Raw genomic sequence first — 24370 nt, forward strand, 5'->3', positions numbered from 1 at the left:
ACGTGGGTGCAGCCAAAAAAGAAAATATTATTAGGAAGATTTTTTTTTTTTTGGTACTAAATCTTCAAAAACTCGGTATGTATTTTACACTTAGAACTCAGCTCAAATTCGAATTAGCCACGTTTCAAGTACTCAGGAGTCACAGGTGGCTGGTGGCTATTTGTTTTGTGCCTACTGACAGTGGTGCTAAGGCTAGAAATGCCTGAGGGGACTCATTTGTTTTGTTTGCCACATGCTGGCATGTAGAATATCTGGGGCCAGGGATTCGACCAAGCTATACCAGCTACCCCAGCTGCTGCAGTAACAATAAGGGAATTCTTAACCTGCTGTGTCTCAAGAGAACTCCCGGCCTCTGTGGGACCTCTGTAGCCTCTACTAGGATTGCAAGACACTGAGCAACCATCAGGGATCTTTGAAAAAACAAAGTTTATTACTCACAGGTTCCAGAGGGAACACGGAACGTGGTGGCCGCACAGCCAGGTCGCTATTGGTTTATCTCTGAGCCACCTTAGTTTCAATTTAGACAAGACTTGATCCAGTGGAAAACCGGGTGTCTTAGAAAGAAAGCGTAGGCATCTCCGAGGGGAGATCCTGGGAGGGTGGTCAAATCAGCCCAACTAGGATAAAGTGAATCCGAGTCTCTTGCCATCACATGGCTCCTGACAACGTGGCAAGACAGTATTTAGATCAAAAGGCTTTGCTCCCAAACTAAAGCCCACAGTGTGAACATCGGGAAGCAAGTTAACAGCCTCTGACTTCTCACTGCAGGCTTTCCCCCCATCTTCCCACACCCCTGCTGCTTTAAACCCCTCCGAATGTTTCAAACATTCCCTCCCCTCATCCTCTTTTCTTCCTTCACCCACTTTTTTTTTTGGCCCATACCATAGTCACAGCCTCGCCAGATCCAAGCCATGTCTGTGACGTACACCACAGTTCACGGCAACGCTGGATCCTTAACCCACTGAGCGAGGCCAGGGATAGAACCTGGCTCCTCATGCATATTAGTCGGGTTTGTTACCTCTGAGCCAAAACGGAAACTCACTAGTTGGGTTCTTAAACTGCTGTGCCACAATGGGAACTCCCGCTACCCTCTTCTTCAAGTGAAAAGCAAAGTTCAGAAGAAAACAGCTGAAGGGCTGAGGAGAGAGAGGAGGGGATGGAGTCTTATGAAAAGTCGGAAAAACAGTGGGGCCCCAGTTCTGCATCAGAACTCTGGCCTTTGGTGTGAGTCGAGGCCAAGGTGCGCCCCCTGCAGGCGAGAAGGAGTAGGGATGTGCGGCGAGTCCACGCTGGGGTCCAAAGTCTACTCAGCAGACCAAGGTCTACTCATCCCGCATCCTTGGTTTCAGGTGGCTCCTGATGGTTGCAAGCAGCCTGGGGACCATTCTCAGCAGGTGCACTGGGTCTTCTCCCTCGGACTGACCGTGAGAACGGGACTGGAATCTAGGGGCAGGCTGCTCAGGGCGCCCTCCGCGTACAAGGGCAGGCTGTTGCGGGCGATCAGCTCCCTGGCCATCAGCACGAAGACCTCGTCGATGTTTTTAGACTCCTTGGCGGACGTCTCCAAAACAGCCAGGAGGCCGTATTTCTCGGCCAGTGTGCAGGCATCCTCAAACAGAACGTGCCGTTTTTCCCACAGGTCGCATTTGTTCCCTAGGAGTGAGAGAGAAGCCGACATCCCGGTGAGTAACTTAATTTTATTTTCTTAAGGCACACCTTCAAACACATGTTTTAGTTTGGCAGTAGGCACACATGCATTTATTCACAAATAGTAACTGAGGGCAGATTTACTGAAAATGAACTCACAGATGAAATAGAACCACTTTTGAAATATATACATAGTTGATTTGCAATGTTATGTTAGTTTCTGTTGCACCACAAAATAATTGAGTTATACATTTTCTTTTTCAGATCCTTTTCTTTTACAGGTTATTGCGAGATATTGACTATAGTTTCCTGTGCTACCCCGGAGGGTCCTTATGGTTTATCTATTTTATATTCAATAGTGTGTATATGTCAATCCCAAATTCCTAATTTATCCCTCCCCCTTTCCCCTTTGATATCCATAAATTTGTTTTCTATATCTGTGAGTCTGTTTCTGTTTTGTAAATAAGTTCATTTGTATCATTTTTTTAGATTCCACATATAAGTGATATCATGATATTTGTCCTTCTCTGGCTGACTTCACTAGGTCTGATCATCTCTGGGTCCATCCATGTTGCTGCAAATGGCATCATTTCACTTTTTATGGCTGAGTAATATTTCATTATATATATGTACCACATTTTTTTATTATAGGTGATTTACAATGTTCTGTCACTTTTTGCCATACAGCAAAGTGACCCAGTTATACATATATATATACATGTTCTTTTTTCTTTCTTCCTTTCTTTCTTCCTTTCTTTCTTTCTCTTTCTTCTTTCTTTCTCTCTCTCTCTCTCTCTCTCCCCCTCCCTCCCTCCCTCCCTCTCTCTCTCTCTCTCTTTCTTTCTGCCTTTTTTTAGGGCCGCACTGGCGGCATATGGAGGTTCCCAGGCTAGGAGGCTAATTGGAGCTGTAGACACCGGCCACAGCCACAGCCACAGCAACATGGGATCCAAGCTGTGTCTGCGACTTACACCATAGCTCACGGCAACGCTGGATCCTTAACCCACTGAGCAAGGCCAGGGATTGAACCCGCAACCTCATGGTTCCTAGTTGGATTCGTTGACCACTGCGCTACCACGGGCACTCCCATATATGTTCTTTTTCTCCTGTTATCCTCCATCATGTTCCATCACAAGTGATTAGATATAGTTCCGTGTGCTACACAGCAGGAAAAAATGGAAGGCTTCTCGAATTTGCATGTCATCCATGTGTAAGGGCCATGCTAGTGTTTTCTGTGTCTTTGCAATTTTAGTGTATGTGTTGCCGGAGCGAGCACTGTGCCACATGTCTTTGTCCATTCTTCTGGCAGTTGACCCTTAGGTCATTTCCATATCTTGGCCGTAGTTAATGGTGCTGCTAGGAACATTAGGGTGCATGTATCTTTTTTCATGGAGCCACTATCTTTTTTTTTTTGTCTTTTCAGGGCCGCACTGGCGGCATATGGAGGTTCCCAGGCTAGGGGTCTAATCAGAGCTGTAGCCACTGGCCTATGCCAGAGTTAGAGCAATGCAGGATCCGAGCCGCGTCTGCAACCTACACCGCAACTCATGGCAACCCCGGATCCTTAACCTACTAAGTGAGGCCAGGGATCGAACCCGAACCTCATGGTTCCTAGTCGGATTTGTTTCCCCTGCACCATGATGGGAACTCCTTCATGGAGCCGCTATCTTAATTCACTGTCCTGTATGATCCTTAGGAGTTCGGGGAGCGGGCTGGAGGTGTGTGTTTTACTGGCCCGTCCAGGTGGAGCCCCTTTATTTGGGGGAACCAGCATTTCTTCCAAGTGTGACAAGGTCACAGCCGTGCCAGTGACGCTCTCCGTCTTCCTGCTTCTTCCTTTACAACTTGTTTCTCTTTTCACCTTTTCCCCACGTGCTGAAGGAGGTGGGAGGCGGGCTTGGTCTTGCTGAGAAGACTGTGATGAGGCTTGATGGGACTGATGGTGTGAGTAAATAAATAGGGAAGGACTGAGCTCTAATTTTCTTTTCTTTTTGTCTTTTTAGGGCCACACCCTCGGAACATGGAGGTTCCCAGGCGAGGGGTCCGATTGGAGCTGCATCTGCGACCTACACCACAGCTCACGCCAACACCGGATCCTTAACCCACTGAGCGAGTCAGTCAGTGAGAGGAGGGGAAGATGGCATGTGCCATGGTGTGGATGTGCCTCGTCCTCATGGATACGCCTTAGTTTTGTTACCGCTGAGCCACAACGGGAACTCCGAACTCTAATTTTCATACAGGAAAATGCCCAGACTCGGAGTTCCCGTCGTGGCTCAGTGGTTATCGAATCTGACTAGCATCCATGAGGATGCAGGTTTGATCCCTTATCGTGCTCAGTGGGTTAAGGGTCTGGCGTTGCTGTGCTCTGTGTAGGTCCGCAGACCTGACTCGGATCCTGGGTTGCTGCTGTGACTGTGGTGTAGGCCAGCAGCTACAGCTCCGACTTGACCCTTATGGGAACCTCCATGTGCCGCGGGTACAGCCCTAAAAAGCAACAACAATTAAAAAAAAAAGAAAGAAAGAAAAGAAAAAAGAAAATGCACAGACTCGAAGCAGAAAGATTAATGAATTTTGACAAAGGTCTGTGTTCTGTAACCATCATAGAACTTTTGCAATTCTTCCAGAAAGCTCGATGAGCAATTCTGCCAGCATAGCCCAGGGTTGACAGCAAGAGGAAAAGTGCCCTATTTATTTTGCTTCTCCTCCTCAATCCCTACATTCCTCCAGTCACTGGACTTTGATCTCTCTGAGGCAGGAATCTAAAGGTGAAACTACTTTCTCACCGGATTTGTTTTAACGGACATCAAGATTTATTACAAAGCTACAGTTATTACGATGGGCTAGACCAGTGTTCCCGTATCGTCCCCATAAAGAGTCTTTAGTTCATTTTTCTCCCGAATTAGCCCCTTCTCTCATGAAAAACATTTAAAATATCTTATTTAGAAACACATATACAGAGTCACAGGAAATCGCAAATACATATATGTATATATGTGTGTGTATCTATACCTATATCTGTATCTTCAGGGAAGTCCACTGTGCCCTTTGCCCAGTTCCCCCCAGTGGTGACCTCTTGCATAACTACAATGCAATATCAAAACCAGACAATCGACACTGGTACCACCCATAGAGCGTATTCAGATTGACGAGTTATGCATGCCCTCCTGTGTGTGTGTGTGTGTAGTCTGATCACATGTGTAGATTCCTACAACCACCACTGCCGTCAAAGTACAGAACAGTTCTGTCACCACAGAGTGCTCCCTTCTGCTCCCCTTTACCGCCTGCCACCAGCTCTAATCCCCTTGGTAACGGCTGGTAACCACTCATCTGTTCTCCGTCTCCATCAAAGCCTTGTATGGCTTTGTCATTTCAAGAGTGTTGTATAAATGGAATCATACAGTAGGTCATCTTTTGAGATGGGCTTTTCTAAGTCAGCAGGATTCCCTCGGGATCCCTCCAGGTGATGGATGTATCAGTACCTTCTTTTTTATTGCTGAGTCATGCTGCATGGTACGGATGTGCCACAGTTTACAGTCCGCCCATCTGAAGGAAACTGAGTTGATTCTAGTTTTTGTTTGTTACAAATGGAGCTGTGGGAGTTCCCATTGTGGCACCGCGGAAACAAATCCAACTAGTATCCATGAGGATGAAGGTTCAATCCCTGGCCTCGCTCAGTGGGTTAAGGATCTGGAGTTGCCATGAGTGTGGTGCAGGGTGGCAATTGCAGCTCTGATTTGACCCTAGCCTGGGAATTTCCACATGCAGCAGATGTATTATATACAGAGCCCCACTAGAATTATATCCAGAGCCATTGCTGGTTGCTAATGCAATACAGGCTTCATTGCCACATGGTGCCATGAAATCTAGTAAGGAGGGTACAGGGGTACACCACAGCCACAGCAACTTGGGATCTGAACCTTGTCTGTGACCTACACCACAGCTCACAGCAATGCTGGATCCCCAACCCATTGAGCAAGGGATCGAAAACCTCCATCCTCATGGATACGAGTTGGGTTTATTACTGCTGAGCTCCAACAGGAACTCCTGCAGTATATTCTCGCAAAGGAATATTATACAAATTACGCCAAAGAATAAATTACAGTTACCTGCCTCAATGTGGGTGAAACTCATAAAACTCCATGCTGAAGCAAAGAAGCTTAGTTGAAAAAGATATTTGGATGATTCCATTTATATAAAGTTGGAAAACAATACAAAAGGAAACTGCAGCATTGAGAGCCGGTGGGGTTAGGTGGGAAGGAAGGGAGTGGTCACTGTAAAAGGCCTGTTGTGTTTACCTTTGAGGGAGGAGAGGGCCTCCTTGGGAGGCCGATAAAGGGAGGGTACTGGCAATTCTCTCTTTTTTGACTTGAAGAGGGAGGTGTTTACACAGGTGTTCCCTTGTTGATAAATCAGTGTTGATGTACTTTTTTTTTTGGTCTTTAGGGCTGTACCCTCGGCATATGGCGGTTCCCAGGCTAGGGGTTGAATCGGAGCTGTAGCTGCCAGCCTACATCACAGCCACAGCAACTCGGGATCCGAGCCACGTCTGCAATCTACACCACAGCTCACAGCAACACCGGATCCTTAATCCACTGAGCAAGGCCAGGGATTGAACCTGCGTCCTCATGGATGTTAGTCAGATTTATTTCCACCGAGCCATGATGGGAACTCCCTGGGGTGAACTTTCAAGAGAGAAAGAGACGTTTGTGTGAAGAACTGTGGAAATGGAATGGAAGATGAGTTAAAAGGGAACAACCGAGCTGACCCTTCTAGATTAAGGTGAGGAGGCCACTGAGAGAAAAGAGGAAGGGCTGTTGTGTCAGCCCTCGGCCTTGGAAACGTCATGAACACTGGGGATGCTTTGCAGATTATCTTTGGGGCCATTTCTAGAACCAATTAAGAAGTGGGGTGGAGGAGTTCCCATCTTGGTGGCACAGCAGAAAAGAATCCGTCTAGGAACCATGAGGTTTCGGGTTCGATCCCTGGCCTCGCTCAGTGGGTTGAGGATCCGGCGTGGCTGTGGCTGCGGCGCAGGCCAGTGGCTACAGCTCCAATTAGACCCCTAGCCTGGGAACCTCCATATGCCGTAGGTGCGGCCCTAAAAAGACAAAAGACAAAAAGAAAAATAGAAGTGGGCGGAGATGATTGTTACAACAGACAGAGGAGGGTATAAATGCCCAGAAGAAGTTGTGAGATTCCTGGGAATCCCTTCTTGGCCTTTGTTACCCTCCTCTGGCCCATCTGTTTCTGGGGCAGGAAGTGAGTTGCTGGCTGGAGGCGGTCAGGTTGAGGCGGTGGTGGGGGTGGGGCAGCACAGGGGACCAGGGGGTGGAGAATGGGGTGCGTTGCCTTCCAAAGATAGCACAGAGAGGACGGGCAGGCGCCTTTGCCTGGCACCTTCCAGGTTCTTCTGCTTCAAGGTGTCCTGGGAGGTCTGTGAATTTATTATTTTTTAATTTTTTTTTTTTTTTTGCTTTTTGGGGCTGCACCCACGCCAAATGGAAGTTCCCAGGCTAGGGGTGGAATCGGAGCTGCAGCTGCCAGCCTCCACCACAGCCACAGCAACTAGGGATCCAAGCCGCATCTGTGGCCTACACTACAGCTCACGGCAACGCCAGATCCTTAACCCACTGAGCGAGGCCAGGGAGGGAACCAGCGTCCTCATGGATACTAGACGGGTTCATTACTGCTGAGCCAGGATGGAAACTCCAAGCCTGTGAATCTCATGGAATAGAGATCCCGCCCATCTTCTAGTGAGATTCAAGCTGTGTGGTTCCCATCAGTGACATGCCCGTGTTCACATCTCTCTGGGAACTACCATTGGTGGGGTGTCCTCTGGCTGGGGGGGGAGACATGGATGTCCCTTCCTACCTGCTCTGTTCTGCCCCTTCATTCGGACAGGACAGCTTCCCTTGGCTGAGTCTCAGCACTGTGTCCTTTCTGTGTCACCTCACTTAATCTTTTCTTTTTAAAAGATTATAGTTGATTTACAGCTATTCTGTCCATTTCTGCTGTGCAGCAAAGTGACCCAGTCATGCATATATACATACGTTCTTTTTCTTTTTTTTTTTTTTTGTCTTTTGTCTTTTTTGTTGTTGCTATTTCTTGGGCTGCTCCCGCGGCATATGGAGGTTCCCAGGCTAGGGGTCGAATCGGAGCTGTAGCCACTGGCCTACGCCAGAGCCACAGCAACGCGGGATCCAAGCTGCGCCTGCAACCTACACCACAGCTCACGGCAACGCCGGATCCTTAACCCACTGAGCAAGGGCAGGGACCGAACCCGCTCATGGTTCCTAGTCAGATTCGTTAACCACTGCGCCACGACGGGAACTCCCATACGTTTTTTTCTCACATTAGCCTCCATCATGTGCCATCACAAGTGACTGGATATAGTTGCCTGTGCTAGACAGCAGTACATTTTTTTATTATGGTTGATTTACAGTTTCCTGTCAATTTCTGCTATTCAGCAACGGGACCCAGTCATACATCATATACATTAATGTTCTATATACATTCTCTTCTCACATTAGCCTCCATCATGTGCCGTCATACGTGATTAGATACAGTTCCCTGTGCCATATAGCCGGTCTCACTTTTCAACTCAGCAATACCTTTGAGGCAGGTAGAACATTTTGGGGGGGGGGAGTTCCAGTTGTGGCACAGCAGAAAGGGTTCGATCCCTGGCCTCGAACCATGGCTTAAAGGATCTGGCATTGCCGTGAGCAGTGGTGTAGGGTTGAAGACGCTGCTCAGATCCACTGTTGCTGTGGCTGTGGTGTAGACGGGCAGCTGTAGCTCTGATTGGACCCACAACCTGGGAACTTCCATATGCCACAGTTGCGGTCCTAAAAAAAAAAAAAAAACTTCCTGGTCCCAAAGGGGCCCTTGGGGTGAGAAGTAAAAGGAGAGAGGAGGCCACTCCAGTTGCCCCCCTTGTGGAAGTCACGCCTGGCTTCACGAATCTCTCCCAGTTTCTACCTTGTGGGAAAAGCCATGCCCCCCCCCAAAAAAAGGAGGGGACTAAACTTGAGGTGCATGTTTTTTGGCAGCTGGCTGTGGAATCTGGGGCTTTTGATCTGATACAGCAGAGAGGAGCGAGCCTGGTGTAGGCTCTGACTTGGATTTTTAAGTTGCAAGAGAGAATGAATTTCCAAAGCACCATTTTTTTTTCTTTTTTTTTTTTTCTTTTTTAGGGATGCTCTCACAGCATATGGAAGTTCCCAGGCTAGGCGTCAAATTGGAGCTGTAGCCACCGGACTACACCACAGCCACAGCAATGCCAGAGCCTTAACCCACTGAGCAAGGCCAGAGATTGAACCTGTGTCCTCATAGATACCAGTCAGATCTGTTTCTGCTGAGCCACTATGGGAACTCCAAAGGTAGCATTCTTTTCAAGGCTGTGCAGACATTAGGGGCTCAATGATGCCTTAAAGGGCAAAGACAGGGAAGAAATGGTTCTAGAATAAATAACAAGTCCTTTCTGGGATCAGGATGGTAATGATAAATGGTCCAGGGCCCCCTGCTATGCAGCGCAGCTGGGCTTCCAGTGACTGCCTCTGTCAGGGCCCTGCTGTTTGGTCCAGGGTGGGGGTGGGGGCTGAGAGAATGCAGAGCGGGAGGGGGATGGTGCTCTGAGGTACCCAGGAGGGAGGGTGCAGGGCTGAGAGAGTGTGGCAGGCCCACACTATTGCACCCCCGAGAAAGGAGACAGATGCACCAGTGAGGAAGCTGGTTCACAGAGCCCAGCCCCAACTTCTTGCTGGTGGCGATGGCCTGGCTCCACGCTGCTTCCTAGTCTGGCTGGGCTTGGCTCCTGGCTTTCCCTCGGTCCCAAGGACTTGTACCCTTAACATAAACCCCCCATTATTTGAGTTAGTGAACTAACATAGATGAGTTAGTTCCTTCAAACAAACTTCTTTTGTGTGTGTGCGCGCGTGTGCGTGTGCTTGTGTGTGTGTGTGTCTTTTTCGGCCTGCATCCACGGTGTATGGAAGTTCCCAGGCTAGGGGTTGAAATCAGAGACACAGCTGCTGGCCTACACCACAGCCACAGCCACGCCAGATCTGATCTGCATCTGCAACCTACACCACAGCTCGTGGCGATGCCGGATCTTTAACCCACTGAGCCACCTCGTCCTCATGGGTGCTAGTTGGGTTCGTTACTGTTGAGCCACAATGGGAGCTCCCCAAACAAACCTTCTAGGAATAAATCCCACTCTTTATTAAGCACTTATTATGTGCCAGGCACTGTTGAGCAATGTATACACGTCTCATTAAATTTTTACAACTACCTCAGCAAATACTGGTTGCACGTTTAGGAAACTAGGTCTCACAGGGTAAGTTAACCCAGAGCTAGGATATGCTTGTCAGTGGATAAATAATTCATTAAACACAGTATGTTTAGCTCTTTCTCAGTTCCACAGCAGCTGTCTAGACCTGTGCTTTGCAAACTTTAATTGCACATGAATCTCTCTAGGATCCTGTTAAAATGAAGATTCTGGGAGTTCCCGTCGTGGCGCAGTGGTTAACGAATCCTACTAGGAGCCATGAGGTTGTGGGTTCGATCCCTGGCCTTGCTCAGTGGGTTAAGGATCCGGCATTGCCATGAGCTGTGGTGTAGGTCGCAGATGCGGCTTGGATCCCGTGTTGCTGTGGCTCTGGTGTAGGCTGGCAGCTACAGCTCTGATTCGACCCTTAGCCTAGGAACCTCCATATGCCGTGGGAGTGGCCCTAGAAAAGGCAAAAAAAAAAAAAAAAAAAAGCGTCAATGTAGGTTAATCCTTTGTAACAAACATACCACACTGGTAGGAGATGTTGATAATTGGAGAGGCTGTACATTTGGGAGTGTAGGGGGTGTATGGGGAATCTCTGTACCTTCCCCTCAATTTTGCTAGAAGCCTTAGGCTGCTCTCAAAAAATTAACATGTTAATACTAAAAAAAAAGCTCCTGGAGTTCTTTTGTGGCATTGCGGGTTACAGATCTGGCATTGACAGTGCCGCAGCTTGGATTTAGCTGTGATGCGGGTTTGATCCCTGGCCCAGGAACTTCCTTATTCTGTAGGCACAGCCAAAAAAAAAAAAAAAAAAAAAAAGTGATGCTCATGCTGCTGGTCCGAGGACCACACTTTGAGCAGCGAGAGCCTAAACCAACTCGCCAACATTAAGCAGCCGCCTGTTGAACAGTAGTGTCCTTAGGAGGACGGAAAAATGAGCTCTGCTTGCAAAACTGACACTTTAGGGAAGTGACAGAATGTGCAACGGGGCTGCACATATTTCACGCTGGGGAGTTCACTCTGTGGTTGAGGTTGCTGTTAATTTTGATGTTGGCTTGTTGTTAAGATTCACTTAGGATCTTAGCAGGTGTGAGGAGTCATTCAAGAGTCTTGTCCGTTATATTCATCTGAGTGGTTACCCTGGGGATTTAGAGTCATCGGGGGCTGTGAACCTCAAACTACAGAGTACTTCCTGTGCGGTGTGCACAGATGTGTTTCAAATCGGCCGGGGTGCACCTGCCTCTAGATGTTCAGGCCCCATCTCAGGTCTTTGCAATGAGAAACTAGCGTGGGGCCTTGACATCTGAATCCTTAACAAGTTCCTACCACCCAACTCTCACGTTCAAGTGAACCTCATGGGAATTTCTGGCCCAGATATTTTCTTTCTTTTTTCTTTCTTTTTTTTTTTTTTTTTGCTTTTTAGGGCTGAACCCACGGCACATGGAGGTTCCCAGGCTAGGGGTCCGAGCCTCGTCTGCAACCTACACCACCGCTCACGGCAATGCCGCATCCTGAACCCACTGAGCGAGGGATCGAACCGGCAACCTCATGGTTCCTAGTCGGATTCGTTTCCACTGCGCCACGAGGGAACTCCCGGCCTAGATGTTTTCTGAGGTCCTGTCCACCACGTGTAGGTTTATGATTTCATTTTCTACCGCCACTGGAAACACAGCAAAACCTGAGCAGCAGCAGCAGCAGCAGGAGGGAGAGAGGAAGAAAAGGTTAAACGCTTTGGAGAGAACATACCGATCAGCATAATGACCAAGTTGGCCGCTCCGTATTTCTCTATCTCGTGAATCCAGTGGGGAACAGACTCGAACGTGGACCGCCGGGTGAGGTCGTAGGCAATGATGGCCGCGTGGGCACTGCGGTAGTAGCTTTGGGTGATGGTCCGGAAGCGCTCCTGGCCTGCGGTGTCCCACACCTGCATCTGGAGAAGGGCGGGAAGGGGTCTGCATCAGGCGTTCCCATGCCTGCTGGGAACCTGCTCACCTGAATCCTTTCCTGGGTCTCACTTCTAGAGATCCAGTTCAGGACGCCTGGCCCAGGAATCTGTGTTGTCTTTTTTTCTTTTTTCCTCTTTTTAGGGCTGCACCTGCGGCATGTGGAAGTTCTCAGGCTAGGGGGTTCTGCCACAGCCAGGCAGTGCCAGATCTGAGTTGCACCAGCTTGTGGCAATGCTGGATCCTTTCCCAGTGAGGCCAGGGATTGAACCTGCATTCTCATGGATACTAGTTGGGTTCTTAACCTGCTAAGCCACAACAGGAACTCCTAGGAATCTGTTTTTTTTTCTCAGTCACTTCCCAGGTAATCTGGATGTGCTTTCATGTTGGGAGCCATCATCTAAGGGACCCATCACTTGGAGAGGTGGATCCAGTGTCCTGGGGTCTGGTGTTTGTTCTTCTGCCTTGCCACCATACTCATCCCTTCTACAAATTTTGGAGTTTATCTTTTGAGCCTGCCCATTGGTATTAATACTAGTAAAGGCGATAACACTGGCTTCACTTTTTGATTTTAATCTATCTATTCTATCTACCCACCTTTCTATCTATCTTTTTGTGGGGGGGAGCCATGGTTATGGCGTGGGGAAAGTTTCCAGGCCAGGGACTGAACCAGAGCCACAGCAGTGACACCACTACAACTCTAGGTCCTTAACCCACTGAGCCACCAGGGAACTCCCTCTTTGAACTATTTAATTTAAAAAATTTTTTTTGAAGAGCTATTATTTTATTTATTTGTTTATTTATTTATTTTGCTTTTTAGGCATATGGAGGTTCCTAGGCTAGGGGTAGAATTGGAGCTATAGCCGCCAGCCTACACCACAGCCATAGCCACACCAGATCCAAGCCGTGACTGTGACCTACACCACAGCTCTCAGCAATACCGGATCCTTAATTCACTGAGCAAGGGGAGGGATTGAACCTGCATCCTTATGGATCCTAGTCAGATTCGTTTCTGCTACACCACGATGGGAACTCCTATTTATTTTTTATTTTTATTTTTCGAGGTATTATTTTAAAGAGAATCCTAGACTTTGTGTCATTTCATCTTTTTTTTTTTTTTTTGGCTTTTTGTCTTTTCTAGGGCCACTCCCACGGCATATGGAGGTTCCCAGGCTGGGGGTCGAATAGGAGCTGTAGCTGCCGCCTACGCCAGAGCCACAGAAACACGGGATCTGAGCTGCATCTGCAACCTACACCACAGCTCACAGCAACGCCGGATCCTTAACCCACTGAGCAAGGCCAGTGATGGAACCCTCATGGTTCCTAGTCAGATTCGTTAACCACTGAGCCACAAGGGGAGCTCCCTCCCATCTCATTTTTTCTCACTTCAGTGTATGTCCCTAATAAAAACGGACATTTTCTCACATCACTGTAACACCATTATCACTGCTAATACACTGTTCAGTAACTTCTTAGCATCATCTAATACTCAGACCATATTAAAATTTTCGTCTCCAAAATTTCTTTTTATTCTTGTTTCTGTTTAATAAGAATCACAATCAAAATCTATTTATTTCATTTTCACCAATACTTTTTGATCTTTTTTTCATCAAATGGGTGAATGATATTATTTTTAATTTCACTTCTTTATTAATGATAATGGGCACTTTTACATCTTTACATAAATATATGAGCCAGTTCATATACAATTTGTGAAGTAGCAGTTTTGTCCAATCTGTAAGTTGCCTGTTTTTTATATTTGGTTGTTGGTCTTTTTCTTAGATATTTACCAGCGCTCTTTTCACGTTAAAGTTAGCTCTGGAGTTCCCATCGTGGCTCAGTGTTTAACGAATCCGACTAGGAACCATGAGGTTGCGGGTTCGATCCCTGGCCTTGCTCAGTGGGTTACGGATCCGGTGTTGCCGTGAGCTGTGGTGTAGGTCGCAGACGCAGCTCGGATCCCGCATTGCTGTGGCTCTGGTGTAGGCCTGCAGCTACAGCTCCAATTGGACCCCTAGCTTGGGAACCTCCATATGCCATGGGAGCGGCCCAAGAAATGGGTAAAAAGACAAAAAAAAAAAAAGAAGTTAGCTCTTTTTTTTTCCGTTTTTTTTTTTTTTTTTGGTGTTTTTAGGGCCCCACTCGTGGCACATGGAGGTTCCCAGGCTAGGGGTCTAATGGGAGCTGCCAGCCTACACCACAGCCACAGCAACGTGGGATCCGAGCTGCATCTGCAACCTACACCATAGCTCATGGCAGTGCCGGATCCTTAACCCACTGAGTGACGCCAGGGATTGAACCCACAACCTCATGGTTCCTAGTCAGATTCGTTTCTGCTGTGCCACATGGAAACTCTGAAATTAGCTCTTCGTCCGCCCTATATTTGCAAATGTTTCTTTCCAGTTTGTCATTCAACTTTTGACTTTCTGTTTGGTATCTTTGAGTATGTAGAAATTTGACCTTTATATGATTACATAGAAGAATGTAAATTTGACCTTTAGGCGGTTAGATGGCACAATATTATCCTTTATGGCTTCTGGGTTCTTGTCTTACTTGAAAGCCCAATTTCCCCATCTCACCATGATCAAAAGATATACTCTATATTGTATTTTTTTCCTGGTACTTACATGATTTCACTTTCTTTTTTTTTTTTTTTTGTCTTTTTGCTATTTCTTTGGGCTGCTCCCGTGGCATATGGAGGTTCCCAGGCTAGGGGTCGAATCGGAGCTGTAGCCACCAGCCTACGCCAGGGCCACAGCAACGCGGGATCCGAGCCACATCTGCAACCTACACCACAGCTCACGGCAACGCCAGATCGTTAACCCACTGAGCAAGGGCAGGGACCGAACCCGCAACCTCATGGTTCCTAGTCGGATTCGTTAACCACTGCACCATGACGGGAACTCCTGATTTCATATTTTATATTTATATCTTTGGTACAGCAGAAACGATCACAACCTTGTAAATCAAGGCTATACTTCAAACAAACTTAAAAAGAGTGAAATAAATCTTTCACTCCTCAGGCATGCGTTTGGGGTTAGGAACTCGGGCCGGAAGAGGCAGCCCCACCCCGTGCCCTCTGACCTTCACTTTCTTGCCGTCGATCTCCAGGGCACGCACCGTGAAGTCCACCCCAATCGTATTCTGCTGTGCTTCTGTGTAGACCCCAGACTTGAAATGCTGCACCACGCACGTCTTGCCCACGTTGGAATCCCCGACGAGGATGACCTTGAACAAGTAGTCAAAGTTCTCGTCTGCTGCCCTGGCTGAGCTGGAGAATTGCATGACTCTGGCTGCCTAGAATAGACCAAGGAGAAAAAGAAGGAATTCTACCTCTCTCTCTCTTTTTTTGTTCCCCAGGGCTGCACCCAAGGTATATGGAGATTCTCAGGCTAGGGGGTGAATCAGAGCTGCAGCTGCCAGCCTACACCACAGCCACACAACTCGGGATCCGAGCCATGTCTGCAACCTACACCACAGCTCATGGCAACGCCGGATCCTTAACCCACTGAGCAAGGCCAGGGATCAAACCACATCCTCGTGGATGCCAGTTGGATTCGTTTCCGTGGCACCACAACAGGAAGTCCCTCGGCCTCTCTTTAGTGCACAGCTATCAGGAGCCGGAACTATTCTGACTGAGGACAGGACAAGACAAACTGAGGTCCCTGTTTTCATGGCACTAACGTCCTCGTGGGAGAAGGACATTAATTACCAGCCAGGTAAGAGGGAGCAGCCTCCACGAAGCCACACCTGTCTAGGTGGGGTGTCCCTGCTTTAGGGATGCCCTCAAAATGGAGAGGTCCTTTTGCCAGTCTCTGCTGGGCCCAGGACACAGTCCACACCATCACGTGACAGCATCAGCTGAAATTCTAGTCATTGAGACCTGGTGCCCTGTGCTCCAGCGAGGGCACAGAGAGCAGGAGAATGGCAGAGGAGGAGATGGCCACATTTGGATGTGGGTTTGATCCCTGGCCCTGCTCAGTGGCTTAAGGATGTGGTGTTGCCCTGAGCTATGGTGTAGGTCACAGATGTGGTTCAGATCTGGCGTTGCTGTGGCTGTGGCGTAGGCCGGCAGCTGTAGCTCTCCTAGTCTGGGAGCTCCCATATGGTACCACTGTGGCCCTAAAAAGAAAAAAAAAACCATATATATATATGTGTGTGTATATATATATGTGTGTGTGTGTGTGTGTGTGTGTGTATAGACATATTCCTGGAGCCCATCTTAGATATGCTAAATAGATTTATTTATTTATTTATTTGTCTTTTTGCCTTTTTGAGGGCCACTCCAGCGGCATATGGACTTCTCAGGCTAGGGGTTGAATCGGAGCTGTAGCCGCCGGCCTACACCAGAGCCATAGCAGCTCGGGATCTAGAGCTGCGTCTGAGACCTACACCACAGCTCACGGCAAAGCCAGATCCTTAACCCACTGAACGAGGCCAGGGATCGAACCCGCAACCTCATGGTTCCTAGTCGGATTCATTAACCACTGCATCACGACGGGAACTCCAGATATGCTAAATAGATTTAAAAACATTCTCACAGGCACACTCCCAGGTGATTCTGATGACCAGCTGGGTTTGGAAAGTGGCCACAGACACCATCACCCACCTGACATTTTATCCCCACCCTCAGCCTCTCTGCTTAAACATCCACCTATGCTTCAACATCTCTGCTGGCAAGGAGCTCACCACCCGCTGAAAAAAATCTATTGTGTGCGCGCAGCTCTAACTTGCCTGAAATCTTTCTCCCTGCCAGTCCTCTCAAAGCAAACATCCTGGGACCCTTCAGCTGTTCTTCAGATGCTATTGTGATGGGTTTGCCGTCAAATGGCTCATAAAAATACCTGAAACATTATCCCATTTGGTGATTGAATTCGTTGTGCTGCAAATGGTTCTTTCTTGCCTCTGACACCCTTCTTCATTTCCCCCAGTTTTATGACTTGGTTTTACTCAGAAGTCATAGAAGAAGACAAGTCTGTGTCATTACACACATTAAAAGGTGTATGTAAAAACCCCGATCTTTAAACGAACGAAGGAGAACCCCACATCTCTTCTGAGCGCCTCCCAGACACACTCAAAACCCTTTTTCCGCTCCCCCTCGGACTTTTCAAAGAAAGCAAGCCATTCCTCTTCCGGTGTCTTATCCCTGTCATTTGAGCTGAAATCCTACCCCCATGCCCTTCCACCTCCTCCAGGTAAGTCCTCGGGGTTTCCGCAAAAGCCCCCTGGACCTCAGCCTCCACGCCCTGCCCGGAGCGACGAGCGAGGTCCACCCCTCCCCGCGCCCTCCTTCCCGCATCCTCTAACCTGCACCTTTCTGGCTCACCTGTTGCGTACCTGTCTGCCTCTCCCACCTCAGCCAGCTCTTTCTCCTGGTTTTCCCTTTGGCCTTCCGTGCCTCTTCTTCCTCCTGCCTCGAGGCTCGGTGGGAACTGTAGTTCTGTCCCCAGGTGTCAGGTTTGGTGGCTCGAGAAAGTGAAAGGAAAGTGTATCCCCCCGCCCCCGCCCCGCCTCGGATCCGGAGCAGCTGCCATTGGGCACCGAGCAGGGGCTGAGGCGCTGGCCAGCTCCGGCCGGGCTAAGGCAGTTTTCCCCCGAGCACAGAGCAGTCATCCAGCAAAGCCAAAAGGAAAAGGACTAGCCAGCTACCTCAGCCAACGACTGTTCCTTCTTTCTACGCTGAGGCAGCCCTTACCCCCAACTTTTCCTGCGGTCCCCTGTTTGGCTGGGGTTGGGGTGGCTAGTTGAAAGGCAGCGACTTAAGGGAAACCGATTTGGCCTTCCCGCCGCTTAATTGCTTCGTGGATTTAAATAACTCTTACCAACATCAAATGCTCTCACTTCCATGTGGAATCTAAAAAAAGGACACAATGAACTTCTTTGCAGAGCAGATACTGACTCAGAGGCTTTGAAAAATGTATGGTTTCCAAAGGAGACAAGTTTAGGGGTGGAGAGATGCCCTGAAGGTTTGGGATGGAAACACTATAAAATTTGGTTGTGACGATCGTTGGACAACTATAAACATAATAAAATTCATTGAGTAATAAGAAAAAAAAACTCTCTGAGGAGCCACTGAGGGAAAGGAGGTGATCCAAAGAGAAGATTAAAAAACTAAAACAACTTGGAATTTGCAGGGCAACAAAGACCTGAGAAATGTGTTTTTTCGTCTCCCCTTGCCTCAAATCTACCACAGAATAGAGGTTAACTTCGAGGGCGATCCGGAGTTTGTCAGTTCCTGATCCTGGCAGAAAGAGCAGAGAGCTGAGGTGAATGTTCCTTTCTATTTTTTTTCCCCCACAGCGTCTGGAAGAGTGAGGGCTTCTCCTCGCCTGGGGACGAGACTTTCTCCACTATGTGGAATGGACTGAGTAGGCAGTTAAGCTATAGGCACAATATGCAAAACAGAGAGTCCGGATTGATACAATATTTAAAGTGGTATAGAGTTTTCAAACCGTGGCCGAGACCCATTAAGGAGTCATGAAATCATGACGAAAATGTGGGTTGTAACCAGTGTTTTTACTCAAGAGATGGAGCAGAACCCAGAAGGCAGTCCATGTCGGAAGGGCCAGTGCTGTTTTGTGGGCTGCTTGGACCAGTTGTGAACATGCATGTGTGTACTGCCGACGATGTAAAACAGTTTTGTTTTGTTTTTTGTCTTTTTTGTCTTTTTAGGGCCGCACCCGCGGCATATGGAGGTTCCCAGGCTAGGGGTCTAATTGGAGCTGTAGCCACCAGCCTACGCCACAGCCACAGCAACGCGGGATCCAGAGCCGCGTCTGCGACCTACACCACAGCTCACAGCAATGCTGGTTCCTTAACCCACTGAACGAGGTCAGGGATCGAACCCACAACCTCAGGGACACTAGTTGGATTCATTTCCGATGTGCCACGGCGGAAACTCCAAACAACTTTTTGGTTGTTTGTTTTGGCTGTACCCACGGGATGCAGAAGTTCCAGGGCCAGGGATTGAACCTGAGTCACAGCAGCGACTGGAACCACATCAGTGATCCTTAACTCACTGAACCACCAGGGAACTCCGAAAATGTATTTCTAACTGTGGGTTCGGTCTAGCACTGAAGTAAGTAGATGACAGTTTATTCATTCTATAAGAATATTTATTTCCATGATTCCGTCAGGAAACCTGTATATGATGATTTGACTTACCCACAATTCCATTTACACATCACTTTCAGGACCCTCTCTGGTTTTTGAGTTTTTTTGCCATGCCCATGGCATACGGCAGTCCCAGAATCAGGGACTGAACCTGCACCCCAGCAGTGACCTGAGCCGCTGCAGTGACAACACTGGATCCCCAACCGGCTGCACCATAAGAGATCTCCAGGAGCCTCTCTGGGGGAGGATCGACCCCATGTAGGTAGGTAGAGCAAGAAAACAAAAGATACTGCAGACTGCACTTTGAGAGCCACTGTCATGTGTATGTGGCTTAGATATGAAATGTATGGAGTTCCTGCTGTGGCTCAGTGGTAATGAACCCAACTAGTATCCATGAGGACCCAGGTTCGATCCCTGGCCTTGCTCAGTGGGTCAGGGATCCAGCGTTGCCCTGAGCTGTGCTGTAGGTCTCAGATGCAGCTTGGATCTGGTGTTGCTGTGGCTGTGGTGGAGACTGGCAGTTGCAGCTCCAATTCGACCCCTAGCCTGGGAACCTCCATATGCCTTGAGTTCAACCCTAAAAAGACAAAAAAGAAAAGAATGAAATGTAGGTCAAGATCTGCCACAAACATACGGGTAGGGGGCAGGAAATAAAACCCATGAGGTGTCAGTGTCAGTGAGGTGAGGTGTCAAAATGTTTTCTTCTTCTGGTAATGATTACTGATCAAGAAAAAGTAAACGCAGCTGACTTAGACCCCGCCCTTGGAGAGCTTCTAGAAGTAGAAAGGAAATGGTAAAATGCCTGGATGCTTACGGAAGTCAAGGAGAGGCGCTGCCTCTTTTACCACAACCTTTTCTACCGACGAGACTGCAAATGCAAAGAGCACAGAGCTATGAGCTATGAGAAGAGGGCATTCTTTTTTTTTTTTTTTTGGTCTTTTTAGGGCCTTACCCATGGCATATGGAGGTTCCCAGGCTAGAGCTGCCGGTCTACACCACAGCCACAGCAACATCAGATCTGAGCCTCGTCTGCAACCTACACCACAGCTCACAGCAATGCCGGATCCTTAACCTACTGAGTGAGGCCAGGGATCAAACCCGTGTCCTCATGGTTCCTAGTCAGATTTGTTAACCACTGAGGCATGATGGGAACTCCCCAGGCATTCTTGATCTAGGTGATGGTGACACAGGTTATATACTTATTTTATACACACACATACATCTTGTACACATTACACATATAAAAAATCACATTTCTTTTTTTTTTTAGGGCTGCACCTGGGGCGTATGGAAGTTCCCAGGCCAGTGGCTGAATTGGAGCTATAGCCACAGCAACATGGGATCTGAGTAGCATCTGTGACCTACACCTGAGTTCACTGCAACGCTGGACCCTTAACCCACTAAGTGAGACCAGGGAGGGAACTTGTGTCCTCATGGATCCTAGCCGGGTTTGTTACCACTGAGCCATAATGGGAACTACACAATTTTCTTTCTTTCTTTTTTTTTCTTCCCAGGGCCACACTCGAGGCATATGATGGTTCCCAGGCTAGGGGTCTAATCAGAACTATAGCTGCCACAGCAACATCAGATCTGAGCCTCATCAGTGACCTCTGCCACAGCTCACGGCAACGCTGGATCCTTAACCTACTTTGCGAGGCCAGGGATCAAACCTGCATCCTCATGGTTCCTAGTCGGGTTCATTACTGCTGAGCCATGTTGGGAACTCCACAGTTTTGTTGTTTTTTTTGGCCATAGTGTGCAGCAGCTTGATGTGGGGGATCTCAGTTCCCAGACCAGGGACTGAACCTGGGCCATAGGGGTGAAAGCACAGAATCTTTTTTTTTTTTTTTTTTTTTTTTTTGTCTTTTGTCTTTTGTTGTTGTTGTTGTTGTTGTTGTTGTTGCTATTTCTTGGGCCGCTCCCTCGGCATATGGAGGTTCCCAGGCTAGGGGTTGAATCGGAGCTGTAGCCACCGGCCTACGCCAGAGCCACAGCAATGCGGGATCTGAGCCGCGTCTGCAACCTACACCACAGCTCACGGCAACGCCGGATCGTTAACCCACTGAGCAAGGGCAGGGACCGAACCCTCAACCTCATGGTTCCTAGTCGGATTCGTTAACCACTGCGCCACGACGGGAACTCCAAAAGCACAGAATCTTAACCACTAGACCAGAGGGGAACCCCCTCCCCCATTTTAACCATTTTAAAGTGTATTGTCCAAAAGTGTTATATTCTCATCATCAGCATCCATCTCCAGAACTTCTTCATCATCCCCAGCTGAAACCCTGCATCCATTAAACAATAACTCCAATTCCCCTCTGCCCCCAGCCCTTAGTAACCACTGTTCTTTTTTGATTACCTTAGGTACCTCGCAGAAGTGGAAGCATACAATATCTGTCCTTTTGTGTCTGGCTTATTGCACTTAGCATAATGTTTTCAAGGCTCATCCATGGTGCAGCATGTGACAGAATTTCATTGCTTTTTAAGCCTAAATTAAAAAAAAAGAAAATATATTGAAGTTCCCATCATGGCTTAGCAGTTAACAAATCTGACTAGGATCCATGAGGATGCAGATTTGATCCCTGGCCTTGCTCAGTGGGTTAAGGATCCGGCATTGCTGTGGCTGTGGTGTAGATTGCAGATGCTCCGATTTGACCCCCAGCCTGGGAACCTCCATATGCTGTGGGTGCGGCCCTAAAAAGCGGGGGGAAAAAAAAAGCCTAAATAATTGTCCACAATTTGTTTTTTCACAATAAATGTGAAACTATGTTTGGCTGATTTATGGTTGCTCACAGTGATCACACATTTCCCCAGCCATACCCTCAGATGACTGGAAACAAAACTACCCCCGAAATGCATAAAGGCAAATACAAATCAGAAATAAGAGGCTTAAGGAGTCCACGCTGTGGTGCAACAGCATCCGCAGCATCTCCGAAGGGCTGGGACAGGTTTGATCCTCAGCCAGGCATAGTGGGTGGGATCTGGTGCAACTGGGGCTTGGATCTGATCCCTGGACCAAGAACTCCTGAAGAGGGTTTTAAAAATAGGCTTGGGAGCTCCCTTCATGGCTCAGCAGTTGAACCTGATGAGGGCCCATGAGGATGTGGGTTCTATCCCTGGCTTCACTCAGCGGGTTAGGGATCTGGCATTGCCGTGAGCTATGGTGTAGGTCACAGATGTGGCTCCAATCCTGTGTTGCTGTGGCTGTGGTGTAGGCCAGTGGCTGTAGCTCTGATTTGACCCCTAGCCTGGGAACCTCCGTATGCCGCAGGTGCGGCCCTTAAAAAAAAAAAAAAAGAGGCTTAATTTTTCCTCGTTGAAAATAAGGTAAGAGGATGGGGAGCCGTCTTTTCAAGTTCGAACATCCAGGGAGCCAGGGAGATATTGCCCCTAACTCCCAGTTCTGGTGGGAAAGCGAGAGCCTGACTTCTGGAAGGCCCTGCCCCAATTTCCAAATCCATTTCCTGTCCTAAAGCTGTGAGAAGTTTGTTCTCTGGATAAGCCAACGCACGGGGTCTGAGGACTGAAGCACTGTGATAAAGTTAGAACCACGTGTGCAGGAGGTCCGAGTCCTGAGGACTCATGAATACCTTGAGAATGTGTACAGAGTGGGTTGTGCCTGCTGGGCTGTGTCAAGAGGGAGGTTCCTTTCTGCCTTTGCAACCTCTTAGCGCATTTCCTGTGATATGCATCTCACCCTAGTGTAAAGCTTATTCAGCAACAAACTGTTTTCTTTTTTTTGTCTTTTCTAGGCCCGAACCCTCGACATATGGAGGTTCCCAGGCCAGGGGTCTAATCCAAGCTGTAGCTGCCAGCCTACGCCAGAGCCACAGCAACGCAGGATCCAAGCTTCGTCTTCGACCTACACCACAGCTCACGGCAACTCCAGATCCTTAACCCACTGAGCAAGGCCTGGAATCAAACCCGAAACCTCATGGTTCCTAGTCAGATTAGTTAATCACTGAGCCACGACGGAAACTCCATAAAACTGTTTTCGAATGTGCTAATTTTACGGAGAAGTTATCTGGGTGGGAGACTTTTTTCTTTTAAATTATATTTCCCGAGCAGTTGAAAGAGACCCCGGGAGGGCACAGGACCCTTGTTCAGAGTTGAGTTTTGTGAGGCTGCCAGGACCTTACTCATTTATTTGTTTGAGTGGGAGGGGACGTAGAACAGCCCCGTCCTTAGCTCTCAGGGTAGGTCAGTAGCACACTTAACAGCACGTTTCTTTCTCTAAAAACAAAATGCAGGAGTTCCTGTCATGGCTCAGCAGTTAGCCAACCCAACTAGAATCCATGAGGATTCCATCCCTGGCCTCACGCAATGGTTAAGAATCCTGCGTTGGTATAGGTCACAGAGCAGCTTGGATCCCGATTTACTGTGGCTCTGGCATAGGCCTGTGGCTACAGCTCCAATTTGACCCCTAACTTGGGAACCTCCATATGCCACAGGTGCAGCCCTAAAGAGACAAAAAGACAAAAAAAAAAAAAAAAAAAAATGCAGAATAAAAGTTTTTTTTTAGGCTAGACTTGATTGGTTTTTAAATATATATACACACACACACACAAATATTTAACTAGCATGCAGCCAATATTAAAATGAAAAAATAGTGAGATTAGTAAAACAAGAAATTAAATTGATTAAACAGAAAAATAAAATGAGCTCAGCACAGACCGATTCATTTCATCATGTAATCTAACGAAAATGCTAAAATATTAGAATGAAACAGGCCTAGCAATAAGTTAACAGTAAAGAACCATTAGTGGGAGTTCCCGTCGTGGCGCAGTGGTTAACGAATCCGACTAGGAACCATAAGGTTGAGGGTTCGATCCCTGCCCTTGCTCAGTGGGTTAACGATCCGGCGTTGCCGTGAGCTGTGGTGTAGGTTGCAGACGCGGCTCAGATCCCGCATTGCTGTGGCTCTGGCGTAGGCCGGTGGCTACAGCTCCGATTCGACCCCTAGCCTGGGAACCTCCATATGCCGCGGGAGCGGCCCAAGAAAAGGCAAAAAGACAAAAATAAATAAATAAATAAATGTCGGCTTTTATGTAAAGGTTCAAGATCTTAGAAACCTCTGCAGACCTTTGTCCAATACTTTGCTAGAATAAAGGTTTTTTGAAAAAAAAATCATCTATACATCATTTCTTCCCAGATTATATCTTCTCTCTCCTCACTGCTTTTTTCCTAACAGCCCTGGCCGGGATCCGTCCTTCCTTACCCCTCACCTTCCCCGCAGAGGGCGCGGGTCCACCCAGGCCAGCGGCGGAGGCTGAAATTAGCATCTTTCTCCCACACTTTCCCACCTGCTCCCACTCCTGCGCTCGTCAGGTGATGCCCCGAGGTCGGACTACAACTCCCAGCATGCCGCGGGGACGGCGGCTCACGTGAGCGCCCG

At 48.1% G+C, this 24370-nt stretch overlaps 2 protein-coding genes and 1 non-coding gene across 10 annotated transcripts in view; 1 reads left to right on the top strand and 2 right to left on the bottom strand.

Annotated features, from left to right (window-relative positions):
- The window catches only part of SLC37A3 (solute carrier family 37 member 3), a 398944-nt gene that overhangs the window by 322898 nt on the left and 51676 nt on the right, over window positions 1-24370 (top strand). The window contains 3 exon segments of one of the 2 annotated variants that reach the window (NM_001244154.1): window positions 17015-17057; window positions 18056-18128; window positions 19056-19237. The exons of the other annotated variant lie outside the window; for it this stretch is intronic. The gene's annotated coding sequence lies outside the window, so the exon portion shown is untranslated. 2 annotated transcript variants of the gene reach the window in all.
- On the bottom strand, window positions 410-24326 carry RAB19 (RAB19, member RAS oncogene family). Of its 7 annotated transcripts, XM_021078604.2 has the most exons (5): window positions 24201-24326; window positions 21335-21463; window positions 14947-15159; window positions 11666-11849; window positions 410-1653 (listed from the first exon to the last, which is right to left on the bottom strand). In XM_021078604.2, the coding sequence occupies exons 3-5, from the start codon at window positions 15145-15147 to the stop codon at window positions 1388-1390; spliced, it is 651 nt and encodes a 216-aa protein (XP_020934263.1). In that variant the 5' UTR covers window positions 15148-15159; window positions 21335-21463; window positions 24201-24326; the 3' UTR covers window positions 410-1387. The 7 variants fall into 7 exon arrangements, with proteins under 7 accessions (XP_020934263.1, XP_020934265.1, XP_020934262.1 ...); XM_021078606.2 differs by lacking the exons at window positions 21335-21463; window positions 24201-24326 and adding an exon at window positions 17200-17296 and having other exon boundaries at window positions 11666-11843; XM_021078603.2 differs by lacking the exons at window positions 21335-21463; window positions 24201-24326 and adding an exon at window positions 17200-17296.
- Window positions 2817-2923, bottom strand: LOC146394904 (U6 spliceosomal RNA). Its single transcript, XR_014834458.1, has one exon. It is a non-coding gene; the product is annotated as a U6 spliceosomal RNA (small nuclear RNA).

This window comes from Sus scrofa, chromosome 18 (assembly GCF_054392235.1).
Source record: "Sus scrofa isolate SSC_HxYL_T2T_F1_AM1 chromosome 18, Sscrofa_HxYL_maternal_Yorkshire_Landrace_v2.0, whole genome shotgun sequence".
Lineage (NCBI taxonomy): Eukaryota > Metazoa > Chordata > Mammalia > Artiodactyla > Suidae > Sus > Sus scrofa.